Consider the following 22677-nt stretch of genomic DNA (forward strand, 5'->3'; position numbering starts at 1 on the left):
GACGGCCCCTCTCTGGGGGCCTCTTTGGAAACCGTTTCATCTCGCTCGCACCACTTGTGTTTACTGCCTAGTCACGTGACGTTATCGGCGCTATTTTTAGCAGGGCTTTCCTGAACAATTCAAGTGGTCAAACTGGACATTTGGAACGGACTATGAATATGGGGATAGCGTGGTAACATAAGTGGAAGTGCATATAATACATACATTCATTAAAAAAAACACGCCTTTTCACGTGATGTCCCTTTAAGGTGCTTTACCAAAATTGTGAATTTCATGACCCTGGGGTCTCGCGTTTACCCCCTAAGGAAGGGAGGGGCAACATTTATTATGGTTTATAATGGCAAATGATACTTTGAATATTACATGTAAATAACTTGATTGGAATTATAACCCTGAGTTGACAGTTTGATACTTAGAAAATTTTGAGCCAGCCCTACACCCAAGGGCTGTATGGTGGGGCCCAAAGGAGTCGGTATGCTAAAATTTCTTCATTTTCCTTGTTTAGAATCGGAAGTGCTAGTTTCAAATACTTTTTAGTCTGAAATCTGTATGCTAGATATTGAATAAGGTGGTTTTATTGTTTTTTGTCACTTTGAATAATATTTCTGTTCGTGTCTTGGGCTTCAAATTTATTGACGTTTTCACCGTCCAAACTTTCACGCAATCAACTAAATTACAACTGAAAAGTAATATTTCCACCTTGAATGCTTGGAGATTAAAAACATAATGCAATTCAAAGGGAAATAATTTGCTTTTTTTTTCAATGTTCTTTTCAGTGGGTGGACCATGCCCAGCCGCACAGGACCCATGTTTGAACGGCGGCATCTGTACAGTGACTGGGTCTGTGACCAGCTGTGCCTGTGTGGGTGGATTCAATGGACTATTCTGTGGTCAGTGTCAATATAAAATTATTGATGGAAGTTGATATTTGTGTAGAAAAAAATTCTCAATATCAGTTGAAAATTTAGTTTTAACTTGATATTTTATACGATTATTGCAGTAAATTTGTTCTTTATTGACTCAATTTATGAATCGCTTTGAGACGACCTACGATGTAGGTTGTGATAAAGTGGTATATTAGAATCTAGAATTATTATTATTAAAATGTTTGATTAATTGTTGAGTCACTATCTCTAGTTGAATAATTTGTGATTGTTCTTACCTGTGACTTGTATGACTTAACCTGTGACTTGTATGACTTACCTGTAACTTTTATTTATGACTTACCTGTGACTTTAATGACTTACCTGTGACTTGTATGACTTACCTGTGACTTGTATGACTTACCCGTGACTTGTAGGGCTTACCTGCTATTTGTGATTACTGGCGTACCTTGACTTACTTGTGACTTGCATGACTTACCTATAATTTGTGATAACCTCAACTTAGCTGTGACTTTTATAACTTGCCTGTAATTTGCCATTACCTTGACTTACATATGACCTAATGATTACTACATTGACTAATACCTTGTTGGCTCATCTGCCCTTTGGGCAGGTGAGCTTATGCCATATGGTCCGTCTGTCCGGCGTCAACTTTTTATTTTAAACAACTTCTCAGTAACCAAAAGGCCTAGGATGATATTTGGCCAGTAGCATGTTGGAATCAAGGGCTACCAAGTTTGTTCAAATGAATGACCTTCATCCATTTTCAAGGTCACAGGGGTCAAATATGTTTAAATCTTTAAATGACTTGTTCTGGCCAGAAGCATGCTGGGACAGAAGGCTATAAACTCTGATCAAGTTAATGTCCTTGTTGGACTTTCAAGGTCACGGGCGTTATGCTTAAATCATTTAATATATTCTAATGAATTGAACCCGGATATTTTACCTGTAGCTGTATATTAGTCCACTTTTAAGATTACAAGTGTGAGATTAATACCAGGTGAGCTATTTAGGCCCTTTGGGCCTCTTGTTACTTGTTACCTCACCTGGTCTGAAGGACCAAAGTGAGCTTATGCCATACAGTACGTGGCATCCGTCCGTGCTTACGTCAACAATTTCTTTAAACGACTTCTTCTTCTTAACCACTGAATGGAATTTAACTAATTAGGTAGTAGATTCAAAATTGTACTGGGCTGACCCCCAAGGAGTTGAGTGACGGGGCCAAAAGGGGGCAAATTGGCTATATTGCTACAAACGACATCTTCTGTAGAACTATGCCATGGATGTTGATCATATTTGATCGGAAGCATTCATGGGAGGCAGGGATTCAAAATTGTACAAATAGTGTGGCTGACCCCCCAGGCTAAGGGGTGGCGCCAAAAAAGGTATTACTTGGAAATGGTTGAGATCCCCAGACCGTATAACCATATATACAATTGCCGAGTACAAAGAGAAGAATGCACATTTGCTTCCAGGATGGCCGTGGGGTCTGCCCCACCCTTGAAGACTTAACCCCTGGGTCAAAACTTTGAAATGGTTAATATCACCACCTCAAAACAGCTATTTATACAATTGTTGGTCATAAAGAGACTAATGCAGTCATGCTATTAGAATCAGTGTTCCCCCTTAGTCCTTAGTACATAGGGTACATTGTACCCTCTGATTAGTAATTGTGTGGGTACAGTCATCAAGCTGCGAAGCAGCTTGACGAGGAGCGCAGCGACGAGGGGGGCTAGGTTTGGGAGGGGGCCCCCCCCTCCCATGGTAAGGGGGGTACGGGGGTACTCCCCCTGATTTTTTTTGAAATCTGGAAGCTCTGTGGTGCATTCTGGGGTATTTTGAGGCTAAAAAACAGATTGGTACTTTGTCAAAAATTGTCCCTCTTAATCAGAATTTTCTTTTTGTAAACTGCACAGCCACATGACTGACATAAACTGTATCAATTCTGCTTGAATTGGAAACTAACTTTGTATTACAAAATAACAAGGAATGTTAATGCAAACTTAATGTAAATTATTTTAAGTCTCATGCTTTACTATGAATTTTGTTAATTTATCAAGTGTCAATGCAAATTAATAACAAGTCATTTAATTCAGTGCAAACTTTTTTTATAAGTCTCATGCATTAGTTTTATGATTTTGTTTCATCAAAAACATGGCATTTCAAATCACAAATTAGACACTAACAAAAAACAACAACACATTTGAAGGGACATTAGTAGTTTTTATTGATTAATTAATAACAGAAACTCTTCCGAGGTTTGGTCCCGTCCCGTCCGAAATTATGTCTACCATGTCGTAGTCTCGTTCACCCAAACTCTTGTGCCTGTGCAAGCTACGACGAACAGAGCGTCTGGTTGAACGAGATCCCTGATAACGACAACATTATTCAGTGTTGGGAAATAACCGCTGTTGACTGCTGGAAACACGCTTCTGATTGGCTTATTTTATATTTGGAGTACTAAATTTAGCGCACAGCGATCATGGTCGGTCGGTCGATCGATGAACCAATTATTTACCTCTCCTTTTCAGAGATTACGTCAGACAAGATACATCTATCGTCAGAAATTGCAAACTATATATTGAGAAGCTAGAAATGACTATATTTTATTTTTTCTTTACCCATTTGAGGTCTTTTTCTTTGCGTGCAACATACGTACAAATCCAAACTTTCATGCATGACTTCCTAATTGTTTACGTGAATTACGTACATATCTACGTAATGGGGAACACTGAGAATTGATTCTAGGGTCTGGCCACAACCCTAGGGACCTAGTTTCTGAGTCACAGACTTGACTTACCTATAATGTGTGTTTACCTTCAATAACCTGTAATGTGTGTTTACCTTCAATAACCTGTAATGTGTGTTTACCTTCAATTACCTGTAATGTGCAATTACCTTCAATAACCTGTAACGTGCGTTTACCTTCAATTACCTGTTATGTGAGTTTACCTTCAAATCCTGTAACGTGCGTTTACCTTCAATTTCCTGAAATGTGTGTTTACCTTCAATAACCTATAATGTGTGATTACCTTCAATAACCTGTAAATTTGTGATTACCTTGACTTACCTGTAATTTGTGATTGCCTGTGACAGATGCTGGCCCTACTCCGGCTCCTACGGCACCACCAACAGGTACTACATTTAGGTGCACATTTGAATATGGTGCTGATCCATGTTTTCTGAGTCAGGAAACCTTGGACACTTTTGATTGGACTTTTTCAAAGGTAATGTTCTTGATACGTTGGAATCTGTAATTCTGTAACTGGAAATAGTTGTGACATTCAATCTGTTAATTTATTATATTTAAGGCCAAATACAAACGTTTTTCATTTCTGGTTACACTTATAACCCTTTTTTTTGTGCCTACCCTTACATTTTTTTGTCAATTTTCATTGAAGCGCCGTTACGATGAGAACACTATCTAATATAATTTTGTATAAACTTACCTGTCTTAATATTTTCTTAGGTACAATCAGCACAACATTATATACAAAGTGAAGGTGGTAAAACTATACTAGGTGTGCAAATCAATATTCTATTTACAAATAAGCTGTAAAAATAAGCTGATAGCAAATATAGTGTAGAATATGATAATTATATATTAAAAACAAACTTACCATGTCCGTGCTACTATGTGAAATTTGACTAACACACTATCGCTCACTATTTTTGTAGAATGTTGCGGCCTCTTATAGGTACGGCACGGGGCCGAACAGTGCTAGTGAGGGAACAAGCTATGCATTCATCTATGCATCTACATCTACTCCCAGGAGTCACGGAGCTGATGCCATTCTTATTTCTAGTATCCTGCCAAGTATGTAATAACTTCATGGCAAAAAAAAATAGAAGAACTGTTTTATTTAAAAATGAAAACAGAAATTGTCTTTGGGAACTCTTTCCAGTAACTTGAACAATTTTATCTTGGATCTGTTTTCAAATCCAAGAGATATCGCAGCATAATTTTCTGAGTGATCAGAATGTTTTTCATTTTGGTGAGATTTTATTAAACATATTGGTTCCAGGTAGTTTAGCAAAAGTCCTCTTCTTTTTGTGTAGATTAAAAGATTTTCACTGAAATGTATATGTGCAAAAGGGGTTTAAAAAAATTGTCATGGTCACTTAAAATAGACTGTTTTTGCTTCTTTATCAAACAATACTGAAAGAGCTGGACTGAGAGATACAAAATACCAAAATCAGTTACTACAAAACATACTGGAATGTGATTAGGTCATGTTTGCCGTCTTAGAAGTTATGTCTAATTCAGAAATGGTTCAAGACTAGAAATACACATGGACATTATACAAATGCATTGGGGTACCTGGTAGTTTATGGAAAAAACCCATTAATTAAGATCGTAGATGTTTGTCAAACTAAATAATTTTTTGATTTTAAAGCGCCTGTTCGGGGATGTAATAACACAATAAATGGGTCTAAATGCGATCTCTGGTCTTCCAAAAGATATACCACGGCAATATGATGGTAGAGTTCTGCTTGCAATGTCCAGTTTTGACCATTCAAATCTTGGAAGCCCAGCGTAAATTTAGCACAGATCTATTTATATATGTCACGTGGTTGTTTTCGAAATCGAGGCAGTTAAGATATCAACAATAGCACGCAGTCTCTCGGCCATGTCGGACTCATCTAGCGGACAAGACAGCAATACTAAACGTAAATAATTGTTTTAAGAGGTCATGTTTGCTGCAAGTGTAGTATTCCTACCTTTGTCGTTATATATAACTGTATTGATTCAAAATAATAAAAACAACTTTACAAATGAAATGATGACATGGATGACAGGATTTAGATTACCCCTCATGGGGCCCCATTATTAATGTAAATAAACGCAGCGATTTCCACGTTTATTAACATTAATAATGGGGCCTCATGAGGGGTAATCTAAATCCCGTCATCCATGTCATCATTTCATTTGTAAAGTTGTATTTACTATTTTGAACCAACCATAGCATATCGTTAGTGAAAACACCAGTTTTTGCCTGGCAATTTCAGGAATACTTGTGTATTAAATAATTAAAACGGCCCAAAGACATATCTAGACCAAACTTTCAACTTTAAGTAAACAGGCATATTGACATTGTGTCATTGAAACTTTGATAAATAGGCCTATCAATTGATTATAGACGTGTTTATTACGCACAACATCACTTTTTAGATCCAGTTTTAATCTTTTCTACATTTACTGTGATATAAAGAAAGCAGAATGTTTGAATGTACATAAGTTAGACATACTATATATATAATTGCCCTACAATATTTAAATTATGCAATCATAAACCACATAATTACATCATATATATATAATGATTGCATACATATTCTGTGATTTGAAAAATCCCTCTGTTATCAAAAATGCGAATACAATCTGTGCTGCGTATTCGTGTCCACCTACTATGCTGCTTCCAAAGCCTTTTTAAAGGGTTGTCCAACGCCCATTGCTTTTTAGCTCACCTGGCACGAAGTGCCAAGTGAGCTTATGCCGTGGCGCAGCGTCCGTCGTCCGTCCATCCGTCCTCGTCAGTCAACTTTTCCTTTAAACAACTTCTCCTGAAGAACGGACAGGCCTAGAGTCATGATATTTGGCTGAAAGCTTCGTTGGTAGGAGCCCTACAAAGTTTGAGAACGAAAATGACCTTGACCTGTTTTCAAGGTCACAGGGGTCAAATATGTCAAAAACTTCAAACGACTTCTTCTAAAGAACTAAAAGGTATAGAATCTTCATATTTGGCTGATGGCTTCCTGGGATAGAGCCCAACAAAGTTTGAGAATGAAAATGACCTTGACCTACTTTCAAGGTCACAGGGGTCAAATGTGTCAAACACTTCAAACGACTTCTTCTGAAGAACTGAAAGGTATAGAATCTTTATATTTGGCTGGTGGCTTCCTGGGATAAAGCCCAACAAAGTTTGAGAATGAAAATTAGTTTGACCTTCTTTCAAGGTCACAGGGGTCAAATATGTCAAATGCTTCCAACGACTTCTCCTGAAGAACTGAAAGGTATAGAATCTTTATATTTGGCTGGTGGCTTCCTTGGATAGAGTCCAACAAAGTTTGAGAATGAAAATTAGTTTGACCTTCTTTCAAGGTCACAGGGGTCAAATATGTCAAATGCTTCAAACGACTTCTTCTGAAGAACTTGAAGGTATAGAATCTTTATATTTGATTGATGGCTTCCTGGGATAGAGCCAAACAAAGTTTGTGAATGAAATCGACCTTGACTTACTTTCAAGGTCACAGCAATCAAATCTGTCAAATAGTTCAAACTACTTCTTCTGAAGAATTAAAAGGCATACAATTATAATATATAATAGAGTAGCTTTAAGGAATAGAGCTAACCAATTGGAAAAGGAAAATGACATTGACCTACTTACAAGGTAACGGGGGAAAAATATGTCGAGCAACTTCTGAAGAAGAATCAAAAAGCATAGAATCTTATAATAATATTTTGCTCATAGTTTTAACAGATGGAGTCAACAAAGTTTGCGAGGGAAATATTTTTAGTGCAATATAATATTTAATGAGAATATTTTGCTATGACTGCTTAAATATTCAGGTGAGCGATACAGGCCCTCTTGGGCCTCTTGTTTCTGCTTTGTAGTGGACTCGGTATTCGTTCTTTGACGGTACGTCGTGCCTGTCATGGCTTTGCACACATCTTTGTTTCGCCGCGATGTTTACAATGGCCTTGTTGATGAGGCGCATGCGGTAAAATTACATCACTGATCTGGGTCAAGTGAGACTTTTAGACTGTCAGGTGACGATTGAGGATTTGGTAAAAATAATTATAATTTTTCCTTCAAGGGAGTGAATTTCACAAAAATTTGAATCGCTATCTTTCTTAAGGAAGTATTTTAAACATATATACGCCATTTTAGCAAATATAGAATTGTTTCCCGGAACAGGCGCTTTAAAGGTGAATGTTTCATCAGAAATAATTTGTTGACATTGTCAGCATTTATGGCGAGTTTTTTTGAAGATCCACTTAAAAGATGCATACCACAGAAACAAATACATATAAATTAAGGAAAGTTAGTATACTATTGATAGCAAAGATTTATTTTATCAATGGCGTTTCTATTTCACGTATCTTTTTGTCATGTATAAATGCAGACATCCAGTTAATGTGCAGGTTTAAATTCCATTGTCATGTCATGATAATGGTCACTATGAGCAGGTTTGACTGTAATTGTAATTAAAACTGAAATATTTATGTATGGTTTGGCATACAATATGAAACAACTTTGAAGGACAATACACTGTAAAATACACGTATGCATATATTATGACAACAGAGTTTCGATCTGTTTTTGACAAAGTACTAATTTGCTGCAAAGTCATGTTTTTAGTATTTAGAATTTGGCCAAGTACATATTCTTGCAACTTTGCAGCAAACTGCTGCAAAATTGCAGCAAGCTGCAACAACCAGTCTTTCTGGATACAGTTATTTTCTAAGTTCACATTCAATCTTTTTATATTTTATTATTTTTTTCCAGTGGAGGATTTATGTCTAACCTTTGACTACCACATGTATGGATACCATATGGGGAGCCTCAGCGTCCTAATCAACGACGTCAGTTCTGCTGCTTTAAACCCCACCATGAGAGTCTTGTGGACTAAGAGTGGTGACAAGGGAGATATATGGCATAACGCTGTAATCCAGATCCCTGCAACACCATCTCTAAGGGTGTGTATCTATAGATATGTTTTAAATCTGACCTTTAACTCATTCACCCCTGAAATCTCTTAATGAACTATTCCAGCCATTGAATTGGAAGAGTTCAAATGTGTTTTCAGGGGTGAACGAGTTAAAGATCCTCATTCCATGGCCACTGGATCCTTGTTACCACTGCCAAAGAATGTAAATATGTATTGAAAACTTAGTTTCACCATGACTACAGCATTTAAAAATCCTTTCTTCTCAAACTTTTATAAAAAATCATGATGATAAAATACACAAAAAATAATCAAGTTTTGAGTGTGGTCTTGCCCCCCAGGGGCCTGAGGGGTTGGGCCCTATAAGGGAAATATAGCAAATTTTTCTTTAAAATCTTTCTTCTGTAGGAATGAAATGATTTGGTCTGAATCATTCTTGGGTGAAGGGGAACCAATTTTGTATAAACTGTTGGTCTGGCCCCCTGGGGGCTGAGGGGTGGGGCCCAATAGGGGAAATATAGCAAATTCTTTCAAATCCTTCTTCTTCTGTAGGAATGAAAGGATTTGTTTCATATTTGGTCTGGAGCATCCTTGGGTAAATGGGACTCAAGTTTGTATAAACAGTGGGTGTGGCCCCCCCTTGGACCTGAGGGGCGGGCCCTATAGGGGAAATAGAAGTAAAACCTTTATAATCCTTCTACCGTAGGGATTAAGGGATTTTATCCTAATTTAGCCTGGAACATCCTTGGAAACTGAATTTCGTATAAACAGCGAGTGTGGCCCCCCCCCCCTGCGGGCAGAAGGGAGTGGCCCAATAGGGGAAACATAGCAAATTCTTCAAATACCTTCTTCTGTACGAATGACAGGATTTTGTCCAAATTCGGTATGAAGCATCCTCTGGTGAAAGGGAACCAATTTTGTATAAACTGTGTCTAACCCTCCTGGAGGCAGAGAGGCGGGGCCCAATAGGGGACATAGAGGTAAAATCTTTAAAATCCTTCTTCGACCATCGGGATTAAGAGATTTTAACCTTATTTAGTCTGGAGCATCCTTGGGCCAAGGGGTCTCAATTTTGTATTATTGATGGTTATGATCCCCCCTAGGGGCATAGGGGTGGGGCTCTGTTTGAAGTTTGTTCTCGCTATATCTCAAGTACTGGATGGATCTTTCTGAAATTTCATATGTACTTACAGCACCTATCATTTGTGCTATATCTTTACTTTATACCAATTATTTTAAACATATTCAGATGAGCGATACAGGCCCTCTGGGCCTCTTGTTTATGTGGTAACCATGGTTTTTACACGTCCCAAATTTGGGGAAAACACTTTTTGAAAACAATTTCATTATTCTAAAACAAATGTTTTCAAAATGTATTTTATAGATATATATTGTATATATGTAGGTGTGTAATGTGCAGGATGAATCCACTATCCATGTCCTTTATTTTTAGGATCAGGCCATTTCTACTATACTCTGCTACCATTGATCCATATAAACCTCCCTCTTTAAAATCCAACTGTTTTGCTCTGGATCTAAGCATTTTTCTGCACCCTAGATTGGAGTTGACTTATTGCAGGGCTGACGGATCATTGTACCTGTGCTATGAAGAATATCAAAGAGCATTTCCAAGATCAAACCCCATCTGTTTTACTTTCATGCCGTCATGTGATGACATTCATTCAACTTATATCATTAACAAGCTGACATCTTCAGGGACCTTGGATTTTGAAGAAAACATACATTATTAATACGATATCTCGATGACTTAAGGTGGCTCCACCCTTTCTCAATTAGTCAGCAGAATTCAATGAAAGTCTCGCATAATGGTTATGTCAATATGTAGAGATGATTTTTTGAAAATCTAATCATTCAAATAATCTAGGGATTTTTTTGTAAAAAATACCGAAAAATTGAATTTGACAAATTCAACACTTTCACATTTTTAGGTGTGTGGCGTTGTTCAAAACTATCACAACAATAAAATAATGAAAAGAAACATTTCTAATCAACCCTACAATATTTTATGTATCATAAAATATCTACAACATGTTACAAAAAGCGTTTTTTATTGAAATTGTATGGATAAAAGTTACTAAATACAAGCTAAAAGCAAACAGGACACATAGCGTCATACAAAAAGAGTGAAAAATTAAACCAAATACACACAAAGTCTTTATAATTCATTTATTTTACAATTTACTATAATGTTGATCCTGATGAGAGTTGTCTACCTTGAAAAAAATCGGAAATTTTTGCAGCGGGATAGAATTTATACAATGACACTTATTTTCTTTACTTTACCAAAAATGACGGAAATAAATTAAATTACTATATTTAATTGTCAATTTACTGTTCTTTTATGGAACAAAATTATTCTCAATCACGACACTTTGGACATCATTTCAACCATATCGCATGGTATGCCGTTATCACGTGCACGCACATGCACTTGCATGTTATAGGGATCTTGATATTTTACAAACCACAATTTTTACAGAGTTGTATTGTAATTGCATTTGTGAAACGATTTATTTTACGGAGCGTAACTCGCGTCGTGCGTAAACTTTTACATTTTCAACTTCTTCTCAAGAACCAGTGGATGGATTTTTTTCAAACTTGGTCAGAATCATCCTTGGTAGATGAGGCTTCAAAATTGTAAAATTGGGATTCCTACCCCAACCCCTGGGGCCAGGGCGGGGCCCCAAAGGGAAAATTAATCAATATTTCAAAAATCTTCTTCTCCAGACTCAGAGGTACTACAGTGATTTTCTTTACGTGGAAAGAAAGATCATCAGGGGCTTTATTTAAATTGAAAATATCAGGACCCCGAGCTATCCGTTCTCCCTTGGGGAGGGGTTAACGTTTAATATAGTTTATATAGGGAAATAACACTTTTCGGTATATATTTTATCCATTTTCAGCAGAAAATTGCTCAAACTTAGTCAGAATCATCTTGGGTAAATGAGAGTTTTACTTTGTAAAATTAGGATGCCTGCCCCATCCCCAGGGGGTAGGGCGGGGCCCCAAATGGAACATTTACCAATATTTTCAAATTCTTATCCATTGATGACATGACAAGTATTGTATTTCACTTAGTTTACATGCTGATTTCCACATCACATCTAAACAATAAAATAAAGCTACCAGTACCTTTGATATAACTCAGGTGACCGCTAAGGCCCTTGGGCCTCTTGTTGTTACTCTTATACTAAAAGTCAATCGGATTAAATCATCACATATCATACTATGAATTCACTAGTTTTCTTGATTTTTTTAATTTCGCTGATTTTGTGAGTTTGAGCGAAAAAGGCTAAAATCAAACTGCAGCATATTTTACGATATACCGTATTTGACCGCAAATAAACCCCCTCTCGCAAATAAGCCCCCTCCCCACTTTGGCAAATGTCCTGGGAACAGGGTGGGTGCCTGCAATTAAACCCCCTCCCTAATTTTGTCTCCATCTCAAAAAAAATGTGTGTCGATTTTTGTCTCCGACATAAGCAATTTAGCTAAATGGATGCAAAACAACATGAACCCAAAATAAAATACTACAAATAACTGTTCCTGAATTAGGCACAATAATAAATAGCATGTAGTGAGTGACATGTACTCTTTACCGAGTACTGAGATTCTGTATTTTTATTTTTTTTAAAGAATTATTTATTCATGAGTGAATTAAAGATGAATATTATAACACATGATTATTGAATATGATGTAAACATAACAAAATATTAAGTTATCTACATGACTTAACTTAAAACAAAATATCGTTCTGTTGCTGAAAGAACACCATGCTTTCAATTTTTTAACAGGTTGTGTATTTTGCATATTTCAATGTAAAACGAAAGATGTTTCTTGTATCAAATCCATTATTTCTATAGTCTGTACTGAAGTAGCAAATTATGAATACATTTTAAAATACATTTATGAGTTATTACACTGAGAGGTAAAATAGTTTTCAAATTAACAAAAAAGAAATGTTTTCATATCAAATCTTTCTGTCAATGTCTGTTCGTTCATAATTGCCATTCTGAAATTTGTATCAACCAGTACAGTGTTAACAAAGCATGGTTCCCTGGATCAAATATCCTCGTTACACCGGTTTCCGCGCACGAACAAGCATCCGCGATTTCGTACGCATAGCGGCAGAAAACTGTTGAAATTACGGATGACTGTCATGAACATGTATACAATCTACTTAATGGAAACAAAACTTAGCACATAAAACAGTATTTCCAAAAAAATGGGAACAAACATTTTAACAAATTTCTCCCGTCGGAAGTACCCGTCTTGTTTCCGTGTGTCTATTTTGATTTAGTGTTCAAAGAAAGATAACTCAAATACAGTGATCTGCAAGAGCAAAAGCTCCGTTTGGAATAAAAAAAAAAATATCTTTGATCTTGATATTAATTATCAAAACAAATTTTTTAAAATTTCACATTTTTTGATTTTTAAGTCACCTGAGCTTTTACCTCAAGTGACCTATTGCTATCAGTCTTCGTCTGTCGTCGTGCGTTGCCCGTTAACATTTTACATTTTCAACTTAAGCTGAAATACTGGCAAAGGGATTTCATTCATGTTTCATGGGAAGGTTACTGACATCTCCCTGACCAAGTGTTAGTATTTTTCGGGTTGATCAGAAATCCAATATGGCCGCCACGGCCGCCATTTTGAAAAACTATTTCAAACTTAAAGTCAAGTTCTGCTAGGCCGATTGAATTGAAAATTTGTAGGAATGATAGACTCATGGTCCTGACAAAGTGTTGTTATTTTTCGGGTCCATCAGAAATCCATTGGATTTTTGACCTACTTGAAAATGTTCCTGGAACATCTTCAGACCTTGGCCTACAACATACTTAAAAAACTATAAACCTGTCTTTTACCAATCAAAAGATACAGACTCCACAGAAACGGAATAAGAATAAAAACTAGAAATTGTCTGCTAACAATTTGACGGGCTTTTCACCTATATCGCACCTTTTAGTGCTGAATTGTCGCTATATGACTATTCTCCCAGTGCTGAATTGTTTGATTTTTTTTTTATATATTTTTTTTTTTTTAAATGGCTTTGAATATAAACTAGAAGTGTCTTCGCATCCAGTAAATGTCACGAGAGCCATCTAAAACATTTGTTAGGTGTTTTTTTACAGGTTGAATATGGACGTATGAAACAAGATGGCTGCCATAATGACGATCAAACATGTCCTAATGCTACATTCATTATCCAGCATTGGATTTAAACAAACATCAATTTATAAGTAGCTGAAATTAATTTTAGCCATAACATCACAACTATGAACAACTTTACTCATGGTTTTTTAGCTCACCTGCCTGAAGGGCAATTGAGCTTATGTCATGGTGCGGCGTCCGTCGTCCGTCCTCGTCGGTCAACTTTTCCTTTAAACAACTTCTTCTGAAGAGCGGACAGGCCTAGAGTCATGATATTTGGCTGAAAGCTTTGTTGGTAGGATCCCTACAAAGTTTGAGAACGCAAATGACCTTGACCTACTTTCAAGGTCACAGGGGTCAAATATGTCAAAAACTTCAAACAACTTCTTCTGAAGAACTAAAAGGTATAGAATCTTCATATTTGGCTGATGGCTTTCAGGGATGGAGCTCAACAAAGTTTGAGAATGAAAATGACCTTGACTTACTTTCAAGGTCACAGCAACCAAATATGTCAAATAGTTCAAACTACTTCTTCTGAAGAATTAAAAGGCATACAATTATAATATATAATATAGAAGCTTTAAGGAATAGAGCTAACCAATTGGAAAAGAAAAATGACATTGACCTACTTACAAGGTCACGGGGAAAAATATGTCGAGCAACTTTCAAAGAAGAATAAAAAAGCATAGAATCTTATAATAATATTTTGCTGGTAGTTTTAACAGTTTGCGAGGAAATATTTTTAGTGCAATATAATATTTAATAAGAATATTTTGCTACGACTGCTTAAATATTCTGGTGAGCGATACAGGCCCTCTTGGGCCACTTGTTTAAATAAATGGAAAAATATGTGTTTTATCACAAGTTGACGACAAGGGAGGGGTGTCAAAGATTTAGGATAAAAAAAGAGTAAGGGATTTTGTAGATTGTACCTTTTTACAAACAACAAATAAACTGTAAACAATCGAGGAAGGCCAACGAAACACAACTGCAAAGTATTTGTGCTTACCTCCGGACTGATTATTCTGTTTATACAGTAATTGTACCATCATTGAATCCGATTCAAATATAAAAGCGTGCATCAAAACTGTCAATGTTCCCATTTCATAATTATTAAAGTTTCAGTCAACATATTTACACTGTGAATTGTTCCTTGTAGTTTGGTCTAAAAACTATGAGTTAATCCTCTAGAGCAGATGCTGCCTTCAGGTGTTTATATGCCAATACATATTCTGCTTTAGTATGAAATAGCTCGAAGCAGGGGTCCACGCAAAGTGGCACTTTGCACTGTTTACACTGGTAGGTTGTCTCCCTTCCTGTACGATTAGGGACTGGTACACCAGGGTTTGAGGATTTGAAAATTTCCATTTCTGTTGGACCACAAACAAAACAACGCCGTTTTGCACATTGCCTTTTATCTGTTGGAGGCAGATGAGATGGAAAGTGGCGACCTTGAAGACGTTGTATCACCTCTGCAGCAGGTCGTTTCCTTCCTCTCTGTTGGGGTCCCGATACCTCGGCAGTCTGTATCAGTTGGGATACCAGCTCCCGTCTGTAAGTACGCTGTTGTACAGCATTTGGGGTCTGGTGTTTGTACAGGAGGTACATGTATGAGTTGACAACAGCCAAGCCTATAGTGTGAAAAAATACCCTTTTCCACCATTTGAGGGTCCTTCTCTCAAATATACCATTTACGACCATTTGGTCACACCTGTCTACTGAACCCATATACTTGTTGTAGCTCATGACACAATCTGGCATTGATATCGGTAGACCATCTTCACCTACTTTGCCAGAATTCATCATCACACCTGTAAATTCAGAGGACCCGAAAAGAATCATAGATCTATAAGCTTAATCGACTTTATATCATAACCTGGTAATTTTGTCCAATTGTTACAAAATAGAATTGATATAACATAATGGATCATATCTATACATGTATCAGTTTGATATAACATAATGGATCATATCTATACATGTATCAGTTTGATATAACATAATGGATCATATGTATACATCAATCAGTTTGATATAACATAATGGATCATATGTATACATCAATCAGTTTGATATAACATAATGGATCATATGTATACATGTATCAGTTTGATATAACATAATGGATCATATGTATACATGTATCAGTTTGATATAACATAATGGATCATATGTATACATGTATCAGTTTGATATAACATAATGGATCATATGTATACATGTATCAGTTTGATATAACATAATGGATCATATGTATACATGTATCAGTTTGATATAACATAATGGATCATATGTATACATGTATCAGTTTGATATAACATAATGGATCATATGTATACATGTATCAGTTTGATATAACATAATGGATCATATGTATACATGTATCAGTTTGATATAACATAATGGATCATATGTATACATGTATCAGTTTGATATAACATAATGGATCATATGTATACATGTATCACTTTGAATCGGTGGAATATAAAAAACAAAAAGTAGTAGACCAGAAGTACAAATTTTTTGGGCTATTTTTTTGTTAATTATTTGTGTGTTTATAAAATAGTAAAATACATGAGATATACATTTTAGTGTGATTAAGTCACATTGTCCATGTCCATGATAATAGTTTCTCATGCAGGAGAACATTTTCACAGATTAATCATCAACATTTTGCAGCATTCTGATTCAATTTCTAAATACAATTTACCTTCATGTGCAGTTGTGAGCAATGTCACATCTTTTTTGTCTGCAAATTTGACAAGAACAAGGGTAGAATTGTTCATTGTATAAATATCTCCTTTTGCAACACGCATTTCCTTCAGCTGGCGAAGTACACCTTTTCTGTTTGTACGTAATGTTCCACAGGCTAGAGTTGCATTTAGGTAGAGGTAATAGAACAGATAAGGGCTGCTGAAATAATTGTCCATATACACACAATATCCCTGGTTCAGGTATGGTGCGATGAGACGTACAACCAGATCATATATGTTTTCCCAAACTCGCTTACAACCTGACTATCTTTCCCAGTATACAGCTCAACCTGACAGCAGTATCCATTGTCAGAGTTGCACAACATGTACATTTTCAAGCCATATTTGCATGATTTGCTGGATTGTACACTCTGAAATGTAAGTTTCCTCGCCAAGGAATCATTCCCTCGTCAACTGCAATGTTGCTTGATGGCTTGTAAACAGCAGAAAAATTGTGAATGATCTGTCTGTAAGGTACCCCGAGTTTTTAAAGTGGTGTATAGCCTGCATTGCCTCTTTCAATTGCTGCACTTATTGTCAGACAAGTGGAGAAAATTCATTAAAACCAGGAAGCGGTCTCTTGGCATTACAGTTTAAAAAAATGGGGTGCTGATGACTGGATTATTTGACCAATAGTCCTGGATGTCCAACTGTTTCACAATACCCATTGCAATTGTCATTGCAAGGAAAGCCCTTATTTCTCCAGGAGTTGTTTCTGTAAATACTGTTCAGCGTATCTATTTGTCTCTAGAGCTATTGTATATATTATATCATCAGATATGATTGCCTCGAAATAGTCCAAAAACGATAAATGTCCCTCATCCTGTACGGACAAACGAACTCCAGAATTCCCGGTGAAAGTAGATGGACAAAGTCCACCTACAGTCCACGATTCGTCTGAAAACGCGTCTCTGTCATCGTTATGGGCCTCTATATCCTCATGAAAACCTTCAAACTCATCACTATCGTCATCATGAAAAATCTCCCGATAGATATCCCGATATAGTATTTTTTACACAAATATCCCCGGTTTATCGGGATGCTCAGATTTTTATAAAATCATCTCTGCATAGAGACATAAACATTATGTGAAACTTTCATTGAATTCTGCTGGCTAATTGCGAAAGGGTGGAGCCTCCTTAACCCCAATCAAAATGAAGGGAAGGTCACTGTAGTGAAAATCTAAACTGGAACTCTCTAATGTTTTCTCTGCAGTGGGACAGGAATCCTTAACAGCAATGCCTACAGTTTAACCCATTCATCCCTAAAGTCACATTTGAACCTCACCCAATCAGAGTCTGGGAAAGTCCATTTTAAATATGTAGGGGAGAAGGATTTAAAACAATTAGTTAATTATTCGTTTATTATTTTTTTTATTAAAACCCTGAATTTGCTTTTACAGGTTTCCTTTGAGGGCATTGTAGGTGGATTCACATCTGATGCCGCAATTGACAATGTTGTTCTTGGACCAGGATATTGTGGTAAGGTCAAAATCAAGTAAAGATGACGCTTTTTGGCTTCTTGCCAGACTTTTGATACATATGGTGGGTGTATGCATCATTTTTGCCATTGTTTAATCCATTTCATGCTCGTGGCAGGAATCCCTAACTGTTCAATTCTTAATCTTCCATTATATATATGGTACCTCGCCGAAACATTGGTAGTAGTTTTGTTTTTCGAAATATAAACACATTTCATGTCATACAAACAGTTCCAATGGTTTGTTTACATAAGAATGATCCAATACCTTTTAATATCATGTTTGATACAATTGCGTAACATTGACACAAGTCTAGTAAATGATAAGCAGTTAAGGTTAGCAGAGTGGTGCTATACTCGTACCACACTGGCTAGCTGTCGGTTAACAACAGCGGAGGGCACGTCCACACTTGCGAAAGGGTTGAAAAAACTTGACTCCCAAGATGTTAGGTTTTTAATAAACGAAACTACTTTGTTGATTACCTTTATCATTTTTAGAGAAAAAAAACTTTTTCAAGAATGGTTCTTAATGTTATTTATGTAGATTTAAACCGTAAGAATGGTGCAAAGTGAAAGGAATACACAAACCCGAATATACATTTTCAAATAACAAATTTATATACAAAAAAATAACGAAGAATAAAGTGCTACAGTATCCAAATTTCCCTAAGATTTCATCTTTCCACCAGCCAAATAAAAAATCACAATACTGACTGCTGCGGTACTGAGGTATTTCAATAATTAGAGTTTGACTAGAGAATTACATTTCAATATGAAGAATCAAAATAACCCATTCAATGGTTCTTTTAAGTATTAACCATACCACAAGCACATAAAAGTGACTCGAAACTATTCTACTACCTATCCAATTCACTCATATATAGTGTGCCACTTCACACAAATGAGAGTCCCGGCGCGTGAACCCCGGGTGTATCGCCGTCCACGTTGATGTGCTGCTTGAGCCGTAGAGGTGTGGTCGGCTATAGACGTACACTCAGATGTCCGGATAAAGTTCGGGTCGTTCGCCATGTTATGTATGTTGAACTGGTACTGTCTGGGCTCGAGCCATGCCCAGCTGTCCTGGTGTCTACCCAATCACTCGTTCACCACGGAGCCTGTCGGTCCAAAACTGTATTGACTATCTCGATACACTTTTGTTTACATTTTACAGAGAAAGCTTCCGGTTGACCCAGAAGTGAAAGCTACCTATGTGACCTTTTGTTTTACACTTCAGATAGAAAAATACAAAAAAATGCCAAATTACTCGCCGACAGCTGAATATTACTAACTACCCTTCTTCTGCTAACATTTTAGAAACAATTTAACGTATTAAGTACCCCAAACGAAGTTTGGGTACTTATTGTTTTTACTCTGATTCTTATTATTATTTTTCTTCTGTCTTCTTCTTCTGCTTTCCGCCGTAAAGGTTTCCAAAACTTTTCTCAGAAACTATGAGTCGGATCTTCACCAAACTTTTAGGGATTATTACTGATAGCCTCTAGATGTGCAAACACTTTTTTGTTTTTCAGTTTACCATCCAAGATGGCTGCCATGAATTTTTGAAATGTTTGGGAATTTAAAATTTCTAAAGGTGTTCGCTAAGGATATAGTCAATGTCACCTATCCTATTTTACAAGTTTAATAGATATTTTCCAATGCTTCCAAATTTGGCATGTAGGTGTATGATGGTACCACGAACTCAACCATGACATCCGTTTTCTAATTAGACATAATGGCTGCCATATACTGGTTACGGATTGGTCGGAACTCTGTTGTTTTTCGATTTCGTTCAAATTTAGTATGTATGTGTAATATTGCATTGCAAACTCAACTGCGACATTTGTTTTCTAATTTGACAAAATGACCACCATATACTGGCTTCTGATTGGTCGAAATTTAGATATTGTTCGATTTTTGTGAAAATTGGTTTACAGGGGTATTAGGGGACTGCAAATTCAATTGCATAGGTAATGTTGCGATATCAACCACACGGAGGCTTCTGATTGGTCGATTGACAAGTCAACTATCCTTGATCATTAATGGTTATTGTAACCAAGTAAAACTTGTACTCACTTTTTCATGGCCAAAACTAGCCCTAAACAGCAATACATCGACATTTTTCTCCCACTCGACAACATGCCCGCTGCCCAGTTGAATGTTTTCTCCTCTGCCCGGAGATCGCCCTATCTTATTTCTGATTGGCTAAAAAAATCCACCTGGCATTGTAAACCCCGTAGCTACCGATATCTACATTGTAAAACGGGGTAAAATTAATAAGCGGCAAAATTCAAATCCCGCTAAGTTGTGCTATATATATTTCTAGTCCAGAACATGTCAACTTAATTCAACAGGTATACATAACCAAAGAAATACATGTCATACCGTGACAATTTATATATACACCAGTAAAATGTCTTAAAAATTTTCTACAGACAAACGTTAGAATTTGGTCTGAATGCATGTTCTAATTGTTGAAGGCTGCTCTCCATCCCCATGTCAAAATGGTGGAACCTGCTCTGAGGATGCACTGGGACAGATAAGTTGCACCTGCATCCCCGATTTTACTGGAGGATTGTGCGAAACCTTAGGTAAGTGATGACATCAGTGTTTGGTTAGGTGATCAATCTTTTCGTGTAGACTGCAGAGATAATCCTGGAGGGGGTGGGGCCATGGGGTCAATGAACAACTCAACCTCTGACTTTAATAACATTCATCCGTTTGGAAATATGCGATATCAAAGATTTTCTTCATGCACAAACAATTAAATATACATATTAAATGTGTCGCATCGCTTAAAAAACAACTGGTCCGTTTGTCAAGCTTTGACGAAGTGAGCGATTTATATTTACCTGTACAACGTTGTCTACCTACATACTAGTATTCGGGTGCCATCGACCACCGATAAAACTTATCTTCATCACACTTCATACATATTGAATTCGGATTTGGCATTCATAAATAGAAAATGTCTATTGACGGGAGATTGAAAAGTGCCAGGTTTGATGTTCGGTTACCGTCATCTTCTTTTATTCCTGATCCTAGAAACATTGAGGGCGATTGTAGCACTTGTTACAAACAGTTCTAATGATGCAATTGAAAAGGTCATTTTAGTAAATGAACGAAGTCCAACCTCCTGATACTGATATTGATGGTGACAAATTTATGGCAGACCTATAATCAAAATTCTCACTGGGGTGTTGAATTCACACTTTGAGAGTTAATGGTGAATATAGCGAGATATTAACCTCGGCGAAATAAAAGCACTTCAGTATGCGAGTTCCTCTTCTGATGACGCTTAAGCCTAATTAAATTGTTTTTTCCCCAATTAGGTGGAAGCCTCCATTGTTCTTTCGAAGACTGCGCCCACTGTTTCCTGCATCAAGACCAGCATGATGACTTTGATTGGTCTATCATAAGTGTATGTTAAATCTATTGTCAACCAAGTCTTTGTTATATAGAGTCCCACATCAGAAATGCAAGCTGTGTTTTGGTGTTTAACTCAACTTTTAATTAATTTTACATTGTAATATGGTTACAGCAATTGCTCTGAGGTTCCTTACCAACAAATTGGACTATATTTGCTCATTATTGGTAAATCAAGTCTTTTGGAATTGGTTCAAGTTTTAGGGCAAGTTCTAGTTCTTTTGAAACTACTGGGCAGATTTCAACCAGATTTGGCTGGAAACATCCTTAGGGGATGAGGATTCAAGATTGAACAAATGAATTCCCTGACCTTCCACTTGAGGGATAAGGGGTAAAATAACTTTTTCTACATTGTTAGCTCACCTGGTCCGAAGGACCAAGGTGAGCTTATGCCATACCGTGGCGTCTGTCGTCCGTACGTCAACAATTTCTTTAAACGACTTCGTCTTCTTAACCACTGATTGGAATTTAAGTAAATTTGACTGGAAGCATCCCTAGGTGGTGGGGATTCAAAATTGTACAAATGGTGGGGCTGACCCCCCAGGGGGCTAAGGGGCGGGGCCAAAAGGGGGCAATTTGGCTATATTGCTACAAACGACGTCTTCTGTAGAACTGTGCACTGGATATCAATCATATTTGATCAAAAGCATTCCTGGGAGGCAGGGATTTAAAATTGTACAAATTGTGTGGCTGACCCCCCAGGGGGCTGAGGGGCAGGGCCAAAAAGGGTATTTGGCTATACTGCTTTAAGTGACTTCTTCTCTGGAACTGAGTGATGGATATCAACCTTATTTGACTGGAAGCATCTCTAGGTGGTGGAGATTCAAAATTGTACAAACGGTTGGGCTGACTCCCCAGGGGGCTGAGGGGAGGGGCCAAAAGGGGGCAATTCAATTTGGTTATATTGCTATAAACGACTTCTTCTGCAGAACTATGCCATGGATATTGATCAAATTTGGTCGGAAGCATTCATGGGAGGCAGGGATTCAAAATTGTACAAATGGTTGGGCTGAACCCCCGGACTAAGGGGTGGGGCCAATAAAATGTATTAGTTGGAAATGGTTGAGATCCCCACCATATAACCATATATACAATTGCTGAGTATAAAGAGAAGAATGCACATTTGCTTCCAGGATGTCCCTAGGGTCTGGCCCCACCCTTGGAGACATAGTCCCTGGGCCATAACTTTAAAACGGTTGAGATCCCCACCCCAAAACTATATCTACAAATGCTGGGCATAAAGAGACGAATGCAATCATGATATCAGAATAGACCCTGGGGTCTGACCGAACCC

General features: G+C 37.1%; 1 protein-coding gene across 7 annotated transcripts in view; it reads left to right on the forward strand.

The window, feature by feature from the left end:
* Positions 1 to 22677, forward strand: part of LOC110448768 (MAM and LDL-receptor class A domain-containing protein 1-like) — a 97949-nt gene that overhangs the window by 6947 nt on the left and 68325 nt on the right. For 6 of the 7 annotated variants that reach the window (XM_021495189.1, XM_021495194.1, XM_021495195.1 and 3 more), the window contains exons 2-8: positions 777 to 890; positions 3981 to 4111; positions 4563 to 4701; positions 8396 to 8586; positions 17884 to 17962; positions 20438 to 20548; positions 21290 to 21378. In XM_021495189.1, coding sequence (XP_021350864.1) covers positions 777 to 890; positions 3981 to 4111; positions 4563 to 4701; positions 8396 to 8586; positions 17884 to 17962; positions 20438 to 20548; positions 21290 to 21378 — 854 coding nt within the window. Of the gene's footprint in view, positions 1 to 776; positions 891 to 3980; positions 4112 to 4562; positions 4702 to 8395; positions 8587 to 17883; positions 17963 to 20437; positions 20549 to 21289; positions 21380 to 22677 lie in introns of all 7 variants that reach the window. The other variant, XM_021495190.1, reaches the window with a different exon arrangement.

This window comes from Mizuhopecten yessoensis, unplaced genomic scaffold (assembly GCF_002113885.1).
Source record: "Mizuhopecten yessoensis strain PY_sf001 unplaced genomic scaffold, ASM211388v2 scaffold4259, whole genome shotgun sequence".
Lineage (NCBI taxonomy): Eukaryota > Metazoa > Mollusca > Bivalvia > Pectinida > Pectinidae > Mizuhopecten > Mizuhopecten yessoensis.